The 17,258-nt window shown below is 37.8% G+C and overlaps 1 protein-coding gene across 5 annotated transcripts in view; it reads left to right on the plus strand.

Moving 5' to 3' along the window:
- Positions 1 to 17,258, plus strand: part of arid4a (AT-rich interactive domain 4A) — a 124,903-nt gene that overhangs the window by 58,314 nt on the left and 49,331 nt on the right. For all 5 annotated transcript variants that reach the window (XM_073039932.1, XM_073039931.1, XM_073039933.1 and 2 more), the window contains 3 exons: positions 1,047 to 1,119; positions 1,671 to 1,765; positions 9,345 to 9,442. In XM_073039932.1, the coding sequence (XP_072896033.1) occupies positions 1,047 to 1,119; positions 1,671 to 1,765; positions 9,345 to 9,442 (266 nt within the window). The remainder of the gene's footprint in view (positions 1 to 1,046; positions 1,120 to 1,670; positions 1,766 to 9,344; positions 9,443 to 17,258) is intronic.

Raw genomic sequence — 17,258 nt, forward strand, 5'->3', positions numbered from 1 at the left:
GTGGGAAAAAGGCCAGCATGGATGCAGCGGGCAAAGGGCCTGTTTTCTGTGTTGTACAATTGGACCAGTATCATGAGGATCTTGCAATAAAATAAAAATTACTGTAACTACAGGCTGTCTGACTTCTAATAATGATTGGATTAAGATAGTAAGATACCCATTTTGCAATTGACAATTTAGTCATCAGTCTGCTTTCTGAGATCAATGCTTATTTTGGTTGGAAAATGTATTTAAACAAGATACTAAGCTGTACCAATTTGGCTACTGAATGCATTAATAGTAAACCTCTGGTAATTTATGTAACAGAATTTCTTTGTGTCTTCCACATCTCTAGACCAAAACAGACAGAAGGGAATTTGCATGTTCTGTTGATGAATCAGCTGTTTGGTTTATGATGATGGCTCATCAATTAAATTATCAGTCCAGTAACCCATATCCCACTTTGGCAACTGGAATTTACACTTGGTTACAAGGTCCTTATAATGATGACCATATTGGCAGGAAAACCAATTCGGTAATCCCTCCTAGAGGTAGGAAACTCATATATTTGGTGTTACCAGTATGTGAGTGGAGACCTATAGTATGTTGAAATCAAGCATATTGTGCAATTTCACATTTTCCCGACATCATATTTCATTTGTTGAATGTGGATGGGTAGTTAAACCCATCTGCGATCTCTGTAGCCTGCTTATGTTATCTTGCATGTCTACTCTTGGGTCTTTCCTTAAATTGCATACTTCACTGAATTGTGCAATTACCTTCACCAGGAGGACTGCAGTAGTTGATGAAGATGGCACATCACCACCACCTTTGCCAGTAGAAATGGGTAGATCCTGCTGGCCTTGCCATTGATGCTTAGTATCTGTAAAATAAACCAGTGTATTATTTATTTGATTGTTAAACTGTATTCCAGTATCAACAGAGTCTGACAGCTGTGCAAGATGTTGTAATTGGATTTATAAATACCCGTTCAAGTGATGACTTCACAGCACTAGACAAGATGCTTTTTTTTAATATCATGTGATTGTTAATATGTCTATCACTAGGTAGAGGAGGAGCTAGATCCAGAAGAGAGAGACAATTTCTTGCAACAACTCTACAAATTCATGGAGGATAGAGGTAAGGACTTTTCTTAAAAGTGAAGCCTGTATTTGTATTGTGTATGCATATTTTAAAGTATTAATGGTACAATGTTTTTAATTTTGTTCAGATATAACAGGTGAAAGTGATGTCAAAAGTACTTCTGTGATTGTAGGGCTTTTTTTTTTGTTTTCACACAAGTTTGTGGTTAATTTGTATACATAACACTGTATTCTTGACCTAAAGAAAGCTTTCAACCCATGCTGCTTTTCAATGATACTACGATATCAGTACCATAAATGTTGATAGTGGATGCTATTGAATTTTAAAAATATATTTCATTCACCACAAAATAGATTAATTTGCAAAAACTTAGCTGAGTGATGTGCTCAGCTGTGGTTTACCATTGATATGCTTGGACATTATAATTGTGATGTTTGATGTATGTGAATATTTCCATCACCATAGTTAGAATAAATACCAATATGGTTGATCATATTATGAACTCTTGGAAACAATATGACGTTATGTTTACTTCTTCGTATTCAAAAAATCTTTAAATCAGTAACCAATTGTATTATATTTTCCAGGAACACCTATCAATAAACCACCAGTACTAGGCTACAAGGACCTGAATCTTTTCAAACTCTTCAGACTGGTGTATCAACATGGTGGATGTGACAATGTGAGTTCAATTTAATTTTACAGTGCCTTGAAAATGTATTCAGCCCCCACAACTATTTTCACATTTTACTGTCTCATTTTCTAATTTTAAAATATATTGAAGTGGGAATTTTTGAACTAATTTCGAAATAATGTGCATCATGTCAAATCATAAGAAAAATTCCAAAATCTATCATCGATTTACTAAAAATAGAAGTCCAAAATTGTGGGGCTGAAAAAAATATTAATCCTGTTTGTAATTACAAGCTAACTTTTTTCAAGTGTTTTAGATAAACAACTCACCCAATTTGTTGATGTAGAAAATTGGAGGATCACCTGTTTTTCAATGAATTTGTTAGAATAAATACCCCTTCTCTCTGTAAGCTCTGTATGATAGATTTTCAACAGACAAAACCAAAAGGAAGGCAAAAATGTATTGTAAGTCAGGGAGATGATAATAGAGAAGCACAAATTAAGGGAATGTACAAGACCATCTCAAAGGCATTGAACATACCTTGGAGCTCCGTGTAGTGAAAATGTGAAAAAAATATGAAACCACAGCCACACTGTCTAGGTAAGGCCATCCCTCTAAACTTAGTTACCAGAGAAGAATGGCACTGTAAGAGAAGCTACTATGACGCCAACAATCACTGTGTGTGAGCCACAGAAGTCAGTGGCTGCAACTGGAGATGCATTTCATAGCTTCACAATCTCTAAGGCCTTGCACAAAATAAGTTTTTATGGGGAAGTGGCAAGGAAGAAGCCGTGGCTTAAAAAAATACCCACTGCCCATAAAGACTTTGCAAAGTGTCACTTAGAAGATACTGTAAGTATGTGGAAGAAGGTCTTGTGGTCAGATGAGACTAAGTGGAACCTTTTTGTCTTAACACTAAATCTAATTCTGAGTATCAGCCAGGTAATAACATCCCTACTGTAAAGCATGGTGGGGTATCATCATGCTATGGGGATCCTTTTCAGCAGCAGGGACTGGAAATCTGGTCAGGGTTGATAGGAAGATGAATGTTGGTAAATACAGAGAAATCTTGGATTAAGAACCTGCTAGCCTCTGCCAGAAAGCTGCAACTGGGGAGGAAGTTTCTCTTTTAGCAAGGCAGCAGCCCAAAGAACACTGCCAGACCATCCATGGGGTGGCTTGAAATGGAGAAAATTGATGTCCTTATGTCAAGAGTCCTGATCTTAACCCGATCAAACATCTTTGGCAAGACCTCAACATTGCTGTCCACTGCTGCTCGCCAACTAACCTGGCAGAGCTTGTGCAATTTTGCAAGAAGGAATGGGCAAATCTTGCTTCATCACATTGTGCAAAGCTAATAGAGACTTATCCAAAAAGATGAATGGTTGTAATAGTTGGTTCAACTAAGTACTGAGGAAAGGGAGCGGGGGGGGGTGGTGGGTGAATACTTTTAAACTGCAGACATTTCAGTTTTTTAATTTTTAATTTTTCATGCTTTACAATTATCACATTTTTTGGCTGGACTGTGAAATAGGAGGATGTGATTCACAAATAAAAATTCTCAGTTAAATTGTTCAAGACCCCTAGTTGTAATACTCATGTGAACAAAGGATTGGGGGCTGAATCCTTACAAGTATTTACAAATACTTTTTCAGTTGAGTAAGTTGTACTTACTCAACTGAAAATATACAGCTATATTATTGAACTCCAAATATTGAAGATGATTTTTACTCTTAAAAATAGCTATATTATTCTACTTTTGACAATATTTTGTATTGTACTTTATGTAGAATTATTAAAATACTAGTGCAGTTTACCAGTTAATGACTAAATTTTTACTTTTTAAAAAGTATATCATGTTTTGTGTGCTCTGTCTAATGTTCTGTTTCTATTTATTTGAATTATGTGTGAATGCCTTAATACCAAATCGTGTCAGCTGTAATCCTTAGCTACATATACTTGACAGATAGATGTGAATAACGGAAGTTCCATTCCATTTAGTTGGGCTTCGTGTTATCTTTTGAGGATTGTCAGGAGTTCTGAGTGATGAAATACAAAAATTATACTTTTGGAGTATGTATCCAGAGATACCGGCCACGTGACAGACGCACTGCCACCTGGCTGGTCGGAGGACACACCACATGCCAATCAACAGTTGGTCCCTCCCAACTAATCAATGCACACCTAAATTATTGGTCACCTTAATTGGATTATCTCGCCCAGCGCCATGCTTTAAAAGGTGAGACTTGGCCTTGGCTCGCCCTCTCTTACAGACCACCACATTGGAGGTAAGTGCATTGATTTATGCTTGGGAAGGTCTATCGTTTGTCCTGGTAAGGGAGCTGCGGCTATCCAAGGTCAAGGGGGATAGCTGTTGTAGTGCTTTTCCCTTGTTCTTTGTATGTGTAACCGTACCCTGTCCCCACACCGCTTCCTGTGTATTGTAGTTGCTTGTGTTGACCCGACTTCCCCTTGTAAATAAATTCCTTATTATTAAAACTGTGTGTGTCCAGGCCTCTACTGTTGAGACTCAAAGAACCAGTTATTTCCATCACAACAGAGTATTCCATTGATTTCACTCTGTATTTTATGAAAGCCATCCTGGGAGAAAACTATAACAATAAAAGTCTTAAATCTGCCAGAGTTTAAAGGGTTGAATCTTACTCATTTGTTGCATGCATGTGCTTTTCATAAATGCAAACTAGAATTTTGCTTGTTTTTAAAATTTCTTGTTCAAATCAAAGAAACTGCAGATGGTGGAAATCTTGAACAGAAAATTTTGGAAACATTCAGCAGGCCAGGCAATATCTGTTGAAAGAGAATTCACGTGTCAGGTGTGAAATTCTTCATTAGAAAGTTCGGGCTTGAAATATTTACTCTTGTTTCTATTTTGTCAGATACTGTCTGGTCTGCTAAATGCTTCCAGTATTTTTGGTTTTTGTTTAGATAATACAGGTTATGTTTCATCCTTTTATGAGTATAACAAAAAGTGATAGACTAATAAAGGCTGTCCAGAGAAACACCTCCATAACGCATTGTTGATTAATAATTCTTTTTTCATTTAGAGATATGGCTACACTGACACTGTTTTATCCAAATTTGTATTTTGTTAGTGCAATCTTCAGATAATGTATATAAACTAGACAGGAAATATATTTAATGAATAGACATATGCCAATATTCGGTGTTAATGTTTTCAGTGTCTTACCCCAAAGATTATATTTATGACTTAATTTAAACAGACACATTGCATCTTGGTTCACTGTTTCAGTTTTGCCCACACTTACAGGCAGCACTTAACAAATTCAGTACTGATAATGTTAACATTCTGATTTTTTGTGGACCAAGCTGTCTATTCAGTGCAACTTTTGGCTGTTTGCAACTATTTTGCTCTGCTTTATTTTATTGAGCAAATGTTTTTCTGTTTAATTAATTTAACTCTGATGACCTTCCTTATAATGGTTCAAAAATTTGATTTTTTAGCTCTTTAGCATAGTATTTTAACAGATAACAATAAGAGTAATCATGGAAATAAAATGCACACAAATGTTATAACATCTGTCCATTGTGGTTTTTTTTTGCCCTTAGCAACAAATACAAAAATCTCAATGCTAGCATGAACTACAAATGCAAGTGCTGCCTGGTTACTGTTCTGCTCTGTTTGCATTTCAGGACATCAGAAAGTGATGGATTACCTAAAGCTAATAAGAAAAGATTTCATAAATCAATACCCTCAATAAAATTTCATTCACCAATAACAGTTATCCACATTTTCATTTTTTTAACTATACATGTATATCAAATGATGAGGGGTCTGGATCAAGAGGAAAATGGGAAGTATTTTCTTTTTTGTTGAAGATTAGAGGTTACTGGTAGAAAATAAAGGAGAAAAGAATAGAAGAATTACATGAGGAAACACTTTTCATGTAGGTTTTGGTTGGAATCTGTGGTGCACTGCTTACTCAATGTGGCCTTCAAAAAGGAATTAGGTGAATATGATGGACAAAACATTGCAAGGCCATAGAAGAACAGTTAGTAAGTGGAACTAGAGAGTTGTTCTAGTGGTGATGACATCAACATGAAGAGCTGAATGATCTCCTGTACCATCAAAATCATTCTATCATATCTCACAGTTCGCTATGCCTCCCAAGTTTGTGTTATCTGGGGATACAGCTGATAGTGCCTTGAATGCCAAAGCCCAAATCATCAAAATCAAGCGCTGTAGTAGTTCCAATACAGATCCATTAGGAGTCTTGCATTGTTTTCCAATCTGAAAGTTACTCTGTTCTGTTAGTTTTTTTTAGTTTATGAAGCCTGTTTTCTAACTGTCTTGGTGTTGCCCCTTTTATTCCATAGGCACCTTCTCATATATATAAGGTGCTTATCTTCTCGTGTTCTCTTTCATGTTGGTGCTTATCTTCTCATGTTCTGTTTTCCTTCGTTATTTTTAAATCTTCTTTGAACATTTTATAATCAGCATGGTTTTCATGTAACATTTATCATGTTTTTAGCTCTGCCTTTTCTGATTATACAAAATTGGGACTTCATTCCTTCATACATAGAAGATTGAGGGAAGATTTGATGGAGATATGCAAATTTATGAGGGGTGTAGACAGCAAATGCAAGCAGGCTTTTTCCACTGAGGTTGAGTGGGACTACCATCAGAGGTCATGGGTTAAAGGCGAAACATTTAAGGATAACATGAGGGGGAATTTATTCACTCAGTGGGTTGTGAGAGTGTGGAATGAGCTACCAGCACAAACTAGTGCATGTGAGCTTGATTTCAATGTCTAAGAGAAGTTTGGAAAAATACATGGATGGTAGAGGCACAGAGGGCCTGTCCAGGGGGAGGTCAATGGGAGTAGGCAGTTTAAATGGTTTGGCATAAACTAGATGGACTGAAAGGCCTAGTTCTGTGCTGACTTTTTGGACTCTAAAGAGCTCAAACTTTAATTTACCTACTCTTTTCTATCATGGGAAATATCTGAGCTGTACCTAAAATGTCTTTCACTTAAAGGCTTCTTGTTGTTCAGTTACATCTTTGTCGTCAACCTTTGATTCCAGTTTATCCAGGTTGTTCTCATCCCAATTAATATGGCCTTTTGCTTTACCCTGGAGTAAAGTACAGTGGTGCTAATACATTTGTGAACTTTTTTAGAATTGTCTCTATTTCTGCACAAATGTGACTTGAAGTGTGATCAGGTCTTCATGTCAGACCTAAAACTAGATAAACAGAACCGATTAAATAAATAACGCAAACTATCCATCCATCCATCCTTTAGAAAAATGGTCCAATATTACTTGTATTTGTTGGAAAAAGTATGCGTTTCAGTAACTGGTGTGGCCCCCTTGTACAGCAATAACTTCAATCAAATGTTTCCAGTGACTGTTGATCAGCTTGGAGGAATTTTAGGCCATTCCTCCTTACAAAATCGCTTAAGCTCCAAGATGTTGGTGGGCTTCCTTGTGTGAACTGCTTGCTTCAGGTCAATCTGCAACATTTCTATTGGATTAAGGTCAGGACTTTGGCTAGGCTATTCCAAAATGTGTAATTCCTTAGTTTTAACCATTTTTTGCTAGGCTGACTTGTGTGTCTGGGGTTGATATATTGTTGCATGACCCACTTCCTCTTAAGCTTCAGTTCACGGATGGATACCCTGACATTTTCCTGTAGAATTTGCTGGTACAATTCAGAATTCATCATTCCCTCTATGATGGCAAGCCATCTTGGTCCTGAGGCAGCAAAGCAGGCCCAAACCATGACTCCACCACCACCATGTTTATTGGATGAGGTTCTTATGCTGAAATGCAGTGTTTGTTTTTGCCAAATAATGCTTCTCATTTAAATAAAAGATGTTCTACTTTGGACTCATCTGTCCACAAAACATTCTTCCAATAACCTTCTAGCTGATCCATGTGGTTTTTAGCAAACTTTAGATGGGCAGAAATATTCTTGGAGAGTAGTGGCTTTCTCCTTGCAATCCTGCCATGCACACCATAGTTGTTCAGTGTTTGCCCGATGGTAGACTCATGAACACTGACATTAGCTAATGCAAGAGTTTCCTGTAGCTCCTTAGATATTATCCTGGGGTTCTTTATGACCTCCTGGAATATTATACACTTTGCTCTTGGAATAATTTTTGTTGGTTGACCACTCCTGGGGAGAGTAACAATGGTGTTGCATTTCTTCCATTTCTGCCTGACTGGATTGGTGGAGTCCAAACTCTAGAAATTGGTTTGTGTTCTTTTCCAGCTTGGAGAACATCAAGAACTTTTTTTCTGAGGTCCTCAGAAATCTCATTTGATTGAGGCACGGCACACTTCCAAAAATCTGTGTGATGAAGATCAGACTTGGATATTGAAGACCCAAGTTTATGTTCTTTAAATAGGGCAGGGCCTCCCACACTCAACTTGATTGTCATCCCTGAAACACCTGACTAATTTTTCCTTTAAATGAACTGATAATTCTAGAGGTTTGCATACTTTTCCAACAAATACATGTGATATTGGATCATTTTTCTTAATAAATGAACAAGTATAATGTTTTTTGTGTTATTTATTCAGTTAGGTTCTCTTAATCTAGAACTTAAATGTGAAGATGTGATTACATTTTAGGTAATTTATGCAGATATAGAGAAAATTCTAAAGGTTTCACAAACTTTCTAGTACCAGTGTATATATTTATTTACATAATTGTGCTAAATCCTGTTTATTACAATCACCATTTCTTAGCAGTTTTCCCTCTTGATACCTGTTTCTTTTGGCTGCCTTATTTCGCAGAACAAAGTCAAACAATGCAGCCTTTATTTTTGGGAACAGAACATTCACCTGAAAATTCTTCAGAAACCCATTTCCGTTTTTGCCTGTTATGTTATTGCCTCAGCAAATTATTTCATCAGTGTTCTAGCTGTGCGTATTTTCTTCACCTTGAACTTTGTTACTTAACGCCTTTTGTGCCAAGTCCTACTCATGGAGTCTTTAAATGAACTAGTGTGCTGCCCAGTTAATTTTGGCAAAAGAAGTGAAACATTGACTTACTGGTCCATTAGTATACTGTAGGGCTGAGTGTGTAAGTGACAATAGTTGTCAGTTCAAGTGAATCACTCTGTTAAATAAGAATGATTAAGTCATCAATAGAATATTTGTATATAGCTCTTTGTGTACTCATGGAACTTCTTGTTTATTGAAATCATTTTAGCTGAAAGTGCCTTTGCAATTTTTTTCCCTAATGTACATGTTTTAAAACTTGTATGCAAGATTTCTTTGTATAGAGTTTCAGATTGTCTCTTGACAATCTGATGAAAACTGTTACTATTTCTGAAAACTTGCATATATATGTTTGCACTAACATTGAGAGTTCTCAGTAATATTTAAATAACAAATCCTTGAGCATCATTACCTCTGACATAAAAACAAAAAATGCTGGAAGCATCTGGCCACATCTGGGAAAATAGAAAACAAAGTTAATGTCTCAGGTCAAAGACTTTTTGTTGAAACTTTATTTCTAATTGACTAGAGTCATGTGTTTGCTTGTATTGATGTAGAAAATTAGATTAACTATTTTAGATTTTGACTGTTGATGAAAGATTTATGCAATACAGCCACTAAGTTCTGCTTATTTCTGCAGATTGACAGTGGTTCTGTATGGAAGCAAATCTACATGGACCTCGGTATTCCAATTCTGAACACTGCTGCATCTTATAATGTAAAAACAGCATACAAGAAGTAAGTGGTATTGATGGACCTAAGTTTTCCATGTAAAATATGGTTCAGTTTTTGGCTTTCCTTTAATGTGCAAATTAAAGCATCTGTGGTTGTCATGCACCATCTGCATTTATATTGTCCTGACCAATACTGCTGTAAACCTTGAGATGTGTGGTGAACTACATATACCAGTCTGGACACGCCCCCCCCCCCCACTGACTGCTCCTGTGGCTCCTCCCACAGACCCCGGTATAAAGGCGATTGAGGCCTGAGCCCGGCCTCTCAGTCTCCAGGATGTAGTATGGTGGTCAACCACTGCTTGTTCCTTCTTCCAGTCAATAAAAGCCGATATCTCGCCTTTATGTCTCAGAGAGAGTTATTGATGGTGCATCAGGATGGTAGTGTGATGGTGGTAGTAAAATAGTTGAAAAGGAGCATCACAACAAAGACAAGCATAACTGCAAATGAACTTACTTGAAGCAAGTACATAATTAAAGAACAAATCGTGCTGTTGTGGTTTGATTTGCATTGTGTCAACTTTCCGAACAACACATTCTTCAGAGCTGGCTTTAAGTTTGGTTCTGTTAAAACTAAATACTGTTATCTACACTTAACACCAGCAAGATGGTCTTGATCAATAAGCAGAATCACAAATATTTTTGGGATTTCTTAAGTTGCATTTTGATAATATGAAGAATGTTATGCTTCAATTTATCTTTTTTTTATTTTTAAATTTTTTTTATTAGTTTTTCAAAACATTTTACAAAATTAAAAACCCCAAATCCCAATGAGGAGCATTAATACAGTGCGAGATTAAGCATACAATAACAATATGCTACAAAGGAAGAAAATTTAACAAAAAAAGCACCTAAATTAAAGACAAGTGAGCTTAGCGACCTCCCCAAGCCCCACAACACGAGAAAAAAACAACTCCAGACCAACCACCACACAGTATAAAGAGTATAAATCCGGACAGTCAAACTCCCAGACTGTGAATACACTTAGCAACAGAGGATAATAATGCCTACTACCAGAAAAAAAAAGGGAGCTGAAAGCAAGGGACCGAAAAGAAAAAAAAACCCTAGTCAAGAGGAAGGTTATGAAAGTACTCGATAAAAGGTCCCCAGACCTTATGGATCTTTAGATCTGAATTAAAAACCGATTGAATAGCTAAGGCAGATTTAGTAGGTGATCTGGTAACAGAGGACGATCGGTCCAGTTTAGGATCCAACCAACAGTTGAGATCACCACCCAATATAAGAGAGTATGAGTTTAAGTCTGGTAGTGAGGAAAAAAAAACCGTTCAAAAAAGTTAACATCATCAAAGTTGGGGGCATACAGGTTTGCTAGTGCAACTTTAGTGTTATATAGTTTACCAGAAACAATAATAAAACGGCCATTTGTATCAGATATTTTATTATGGAGTTCAAAAGGAATATTTGAATTAATAAGAATGGAAACTGCCCTAGCTTTAGCGGCAAAGGATGAATGAAAATGCTGACCCGCCCACTTTGACAGAAGCCGGGAGTTATCAGAACAACGAATATGAGTTTCTTGAAGGAAAGCAATGTCAGCTTTGAGTTGTTTGATATGTGAGAATACCTTCCTCCTTTTAACTGGGTGGTTCAGTCCCTTTACATTCCAGCTCACGAATTTAAGTGCACTAGCCATTATCAATTACTAATGCATAAAAGGCAGCAGGCATATAAAAAGTCAAGCAGTACAATAGCAGTCTGGGAGCAGAGATGTAAACATAGATTCGTAAGGTCAAAATATAAAAACATGTCCTAAGCAATAAAGAGATGTTGGAACTGGAAAATCCACCCCTCCCGCACAACCCAAAACTAGACGGCTACCAAAACAAGTAGCTAGTTCTACCGAAAAAATTAACCCAAATACAACTTCCAGATCTGTGTCATTAACAACATTTCCGTATAAATATTATAGCAAATAATAACTAGTTTATGCACTAGAAAACATAACTACAGATTAGAACACCTTCTGCAGAGATATACAACTTAATACAGAGAAAATCGGAAGAAAACCAAAACTAACCTACCCGCAAAACATTATAGAAGAATAAAGTAAGAGAAAGGGGAAAAAAAAGGTAAGAAGGAAAAAGAAAAAAAAGAGGAAGGGGAAAGTTATAAATTCAAGACGAGTGTTTATCAACCATTTACAGAGAAGGGAGAAGAAAATTCAGAGATTAGCAAAAAGGGGTGAAGAAAAGAAAAGGTAAAATAAATAAATATTTAAAACCAAGGAAAAATAAATCAGCAGTTGAACTGTGAACCGACAAACAGGGAGACCTTCACTAAAGACTTCCAACCTCCAAAACAAGTTAGAATTACCGTAGATGTCGGATTATAAGCCGCTACTTTTTTCCCACATTTTGAACAGCTTTGAACACTGCGGCCTTTACTACGGTGCGGCTAATGCATGATTTTTTTTCATGCCGCCAAAAACATTTTGCCTCGTAACAGTAGACCAATAAAATTGATGAGTAGTTCACAGAGGTCCAATGAAATTGTACGATAAATCAAGCGCACTTTCACAATTAAATTATTGTAAATCAGTCATTTGTACTCACCCTCATCAACATGGAAAACACTCGAAGAAAAGCATTGTGCTGCCTTTATGGCAGTTATTTAGTTTATAATATTTTCGCTTAGTAATTCATTTGTTAGTTAAAGTTAGAAGTGTTTTAACTATACTTGTTTTCTGTACTACATCCCGGGATGTTATGACGTCACACCCGGTTTCGCCGCATCTTGTGGGAAATACCGGTTTGCGATAAACGGGAAGGCGGGGGGCGAGCAGCGGAGCCAAAACGCTGCTTTTAAGTTAAAGGCGATCAATAACTTTTCCTGGTAGGCTGCAGTATATATATTTTTTACCAGTCGTTAGGAGATATTGGAATGTTGTTCAGTAAAAAAGTATACGCAACGTATATTTAAAAGTAGCCGCGTTACAGGCACGGTTCGAAAAAAAGCATTTGCAATATGTATTTGTTTATGTTACCATATGGATTTAATTAAAAGTTAAAAAATCCTCACGTGTAATATCTTTCTGTGTAAATATCTCATATTACAACGTGGGACACCTGCGGCCGAAAATCCGGTGCGGCTTGTACAAGTACAAAATTGATTTTCTTTCTAAAATTAGAGCCAGCGGCTTTTAATCAGGTGCGCTCTGTAGTGCAAAATCTACGGTAGTTGCAGAACTCTGTAGGTAAAGTTATACAAGAATAAAAATAGATTACACACACACCAAATCCCGGGAGAGATTGTCAACGGCCCTTAAAGTTTCAATGAATAATGTCCCAGTGATTCAAGTGAATTCCGAGTCCAGAGAAAGTAATTTTACTACGAGGAGTACTTATCCACCATTTTATGAGGTCCGATCAGATTCCGAAGATGGCTGGATAGCCAGAAGACTTGCCACAAACGCTTCAGCTTCCTTCGCTGATTTGAACCACTTATATTTCCCGGTATTAAGCTTGATTCGTAGATCAGCAGGGTTACGAAGGGAAGGTTTGAAACCACGATCAAAAAGCACTTTCATTGCGCCTTTAAACTCAGCGCGCATCTTTAAGGTCTGGGGTGCAAAATCTTCCACAAAGCGAATGGTTGTATCCTTGAAGGGAAGCGACCCCCTGCGACTCGCCTCTATGATCAGACTGTGTTTTACCTGGTATTGATGGAAACACAAGATTACTGGTCGCGGGCGGGAGCCCAGAATTCCGGGGGGGAACGTAAACTCTGTGTGCCCGTTCGAGCTCGGGCGGCTTCGGAAGCAAATCTTTCCCGAATAACTCACAGAGAAACTCGGCGAAAAACTTCACGGTTGATCCCTTTTCAGTCGCCTCTGGTAATCCCAGAATTCTGATGTTACAGCGTCTGCTACGATTTTCGAGATCCACCATTTTGGAAAGAAGTTTGTTAGATTTTTCCTCTAAGCTGGAACAGAGAGTCTCCAAGTATCGAACACGACTTTCTAAATCTTCAGAAGTCGAATTGATGCGAGATAAGTGTTCAGCATGTTTGTCCACTTTGTCGTTGATCCGATCCAGTTTGTCTTCTGTTTGACAGCGGTTTTAAATTCCTTTAAGATTTCGTCTCGCAGCTTTCCAAGCGCAACCAGCGTCTCGTCCGACAGGGTCATGGCTTCTTTTCTCCCGGGTTTAGAACTCTTGCGGAAGTCCCCAGCGGTTTTAAATTCCTTTAAGATTTCGTCTCGCAGCTTTCCAAGCGCCACCATCATCTCGTCCAACGGGGTCATAGATTCTTTTCTCCCGGATTTAGAACTCTTGCTAGACATTGTAAGTTAGATATATTCACAGGCAAGTAAGAGGTACCGAAATAATTCCTAACTAAGGTTTAAAAAATGGAGACATTTAGTGCAAAGGTAGCGACAGTAACGGAACAAAAGTTCGGAGCAGCTAAACAATCGCCATCTTACCGGAAGTCCCCAATTTATATCTTTGACCAGAAGGACACTAATGGGAGGTAATTTTTGTGCTTAAACTTGTTCTTAGCTTAATACACCTGTTCCAAGGAAAATGACATCAAGGGGAGAATGGACAAATATAATAAGTAGTTTATTCGCTTTTTAAAAAATGTTTCTCCAGTGCTTTATGAGTCCTCTTTAGTACTGTTGCATGGTAGTTGGATGGCTATTTAAACACCAGTTTTCCTAAACTCTACTTCTTACCACAGGATTATTATTTTCTTGTGCTGATAATAGATAATTAGGTTACAAATAAGAAAGGAACAGTAACCACGTAAACATAACTACTACTACAACTCTTTTCAAAAAAAATGTTTTGAGGCTCCTTCCATAAAAAGCACCTTTAGCAATATGTTCTGATTTCAAGAGTTGACCATTATGTATTCCTGAAGAGGAAAGTAGACTATGGCATAATCTATAAATGCTAAGCATTTTTAGAAACAATGTGCATTTGTATAGCGCCTTTTATGTCTCCAGATGTCCAAAGCTCTTTACAAACTGAAGTGTTTGCAACTATTTTTAGCATGAAGTACTTAATGGATGATCCTTCTCTGCCACCTCCTGAGGTCCTTATCATCACAGATCCCAGTCTCCAGTCAATTGGTTTCACCCCATCCAGAAAACGGCTAAGTGCACTGGGCTCAGCAAAGGCCATGTGTCCAGTCAGTATTCTGGCTGTAGTGCTGAAAACCTGTATTCGAGAACTAGCCACACCCCTAAGTTAACTATACAGCTAAAACACTGGCATCTACCTGACAATGTGGAAATTTGACCAGGTATGTTCTGTCCACAAAAAGCAGGACAAATCCAACCCAACCAATTACTGCCCTCTTAGCCTGCTCCCAGTTGTTAACAAGATCATGTTAGTTGAAATGATGTGATTAAGATTCTCACCACTGATTTTCTTCCCAGTGCCCATTTAGGTTAATGGGACCACTTGGTTCCTGGCCTCATTCCAGTCTTGGATATAAGAATTGAATTCTGGAGTCAATATAAGGGTGACTGCTCTTGGTATCAAGACAGCACTTGATTAGAGGCAGTGCTAAGGAGCCCTACTGATAGTATTATCAGTGAGGAGCAGAGTGAAAACCCTAGAATCACACGTAGCAGAATGGAAGATGGTTATGGTTTTTGCAGGTCAGTCTTCAAAGCTGCAGAACATAGTCCCTGTGGCAGCCTCCTTGAATGAAGTATCTTTGACAAATTCATTAGTGATTTGATTTTCTGTCAGAAGTGGAACTGATTATACTATCCCATTATCAATCCGTCACATAATAAAGTTGCCCATTAATGCATATAATAAGCCTTAGCTGAATTCCAGACCTTGGCTCATGGTTAGTTAAATTCAAGCTTGAAAATGTCCATCTCAAGGAAGAGAACCTAACATTTTTTTAATAACTTGATGTTTTGTGGCATTGCTGTTGCTGTGTTCCTCTTTAGCAGTATTCTGCAATCCACCATCAGGCAGACTGGACTAGTCAATTAAGTCATATCTACAAGAGCAGGTTAGAAGCTGAATGTTCTATGCTACATTGCTTATCTAATGATTCCTCAAATTATTTACAAGGACAAGTCTTCATTTCTTAGGTGGGCAGAGTTGCAAAGACAGAAATTTGACATTATTGAAGATAAAGCACTTGGTTGCTTACGGGTGTCTCAACATCCATCCTGGTCAGTGACTTGTACTGCAACAATGTTTCTATCCTTTTTTCTCTCCCCAGAAAGCAGCAACTTTCCTTGGTTAGAAAGTCAGTGGCAGTAAGATGATGGGATCATCAAGTTTCCCGCCAAGTCTTTCAGCACCTTGACTTGGACTAGTGTTCCTTTCTGTGATTTTTGCTATTTTAAAATTCTAACATTTCCAGAAAGCATTTGTGGAAATAACAGCAGCTTATGTAAAGAACCACCATATTCTTCACCATCTAGGGATCAGCAAAAATGCCTTGCCAATGATGCCCATGTCATAGAAACATAGAAAATAGGTGCAGGAGTAGGCCATTCGGCCCTTTGAGCCTGCACCGCCATTCAGTATGATCATGGCTGATCATCCATTTCATGTCATGTAACTGATTATTAAAGAATTAAAAGATTGAGGGTAATAATTGTAACTTCGAAATCAAGCAGTGAATGGATGTGACAAAAACAATGACTTTAAATTGTTTGCATTTATGGATCCTTGGAGTACAGAATGTGTGAACTGATTTTTTATGCAAAGCTAGAATGTGCCCTAATAGTAACACATTTATCAAGATCTTAAGGCATTATAAGACTCATTTGAGAAGTGGACGTGAATAGTCTATGTATTGTTCACAATTTATCACCACAGTCACACATTGCTGAGTTGCTGCCAGTTTAGCCCTATTACATTATTTTAAATTATCAATAATAATTCATTGTAGAGGATTGCTGATGGTTCAGAAGCTGCACCTAGAAGATACTGAATTTAGTATTCTATTGATGCATTCCTTGGGGGAATGTGTGCTTGCGTATGCGTGTGTGTATAGTTAGATTAAAAATAGTGCAACACAGAAATAATATGTATTTAAAAAGTGAGGTATTTATGGGTTCAATGTCCATTTTGGAATCGGATGTCAGAAGGGAAGAGGCTGTATCTGAATTGCTGAGTGTATGCCTTCAGGCTTCTGTACCCACTTCCTGATGGTAGCAATGAAAAGAGGGCATGTCCTCGGTGATGGGTGTCTTTAATGATGGATGCTGTCTTTTTAAGGAACTGCTCCTTGAAGATGTCTTGGATACTATGGAGGCCAGAACACAAAATGGAACTGACTAATTTTACAGCTTTCTGTAGCTGCTTTTGATCCTGTGCAGTCACCCCCCCCCCCCCCCACCCATACCAGACAGTGATGGCACCTGTTAGAATACTCTCCACAGTACATCTTTAGAGGTTTTCAAGTATCTTAGGTGACAAACCGAATCTCTTGAAACTCCTAATTAAATCTAGTCGCTCTCTTGCGTTCTTTATAGCTGCAGGTTAGATCCTCCGAGATCTTGATACCCAGGAACTTGAACTTGCTTACTTTCTCCACTTCTGATCCCTTTGAGGATTGGTTTGTGTTCCCTCGACTTGCCCTTCCTAAAGTCCACAATCATCTCTTTAGTTTTACTGATGTTGAGTGCAAGGTTGTTGCTGCGACACCACTCAACTAGCTAGTATATCTCGCTCCTGTACACCCTCTCATCTCCATCTGAGGTTCTACTAACAATTGTATCATCAGCAAATTTATAGATGGTATTTGAGCTATACCTAGTCACACTATCATGGATATAGAGGGAATAGAGCAGTGGGCGAAGTGACACTGTGAAGAGC

The sequence above is a fragment of the Hemitrygon akajei genome, chromosome 3 (genome assembly GCF_048418815.1).
Source record: "Hemitrygon akajei chromosome 3, sHemAka1.3, whole genome shotgun sequence".
Classification (NCBI taxonomy): domain Eukaryota; kingdom Metazoa; phylum Chordata; class Chondrichthyes; order Myliobatiformes; family Dasyatidae; genus Hemitrygon; species Hemitrygon akajei.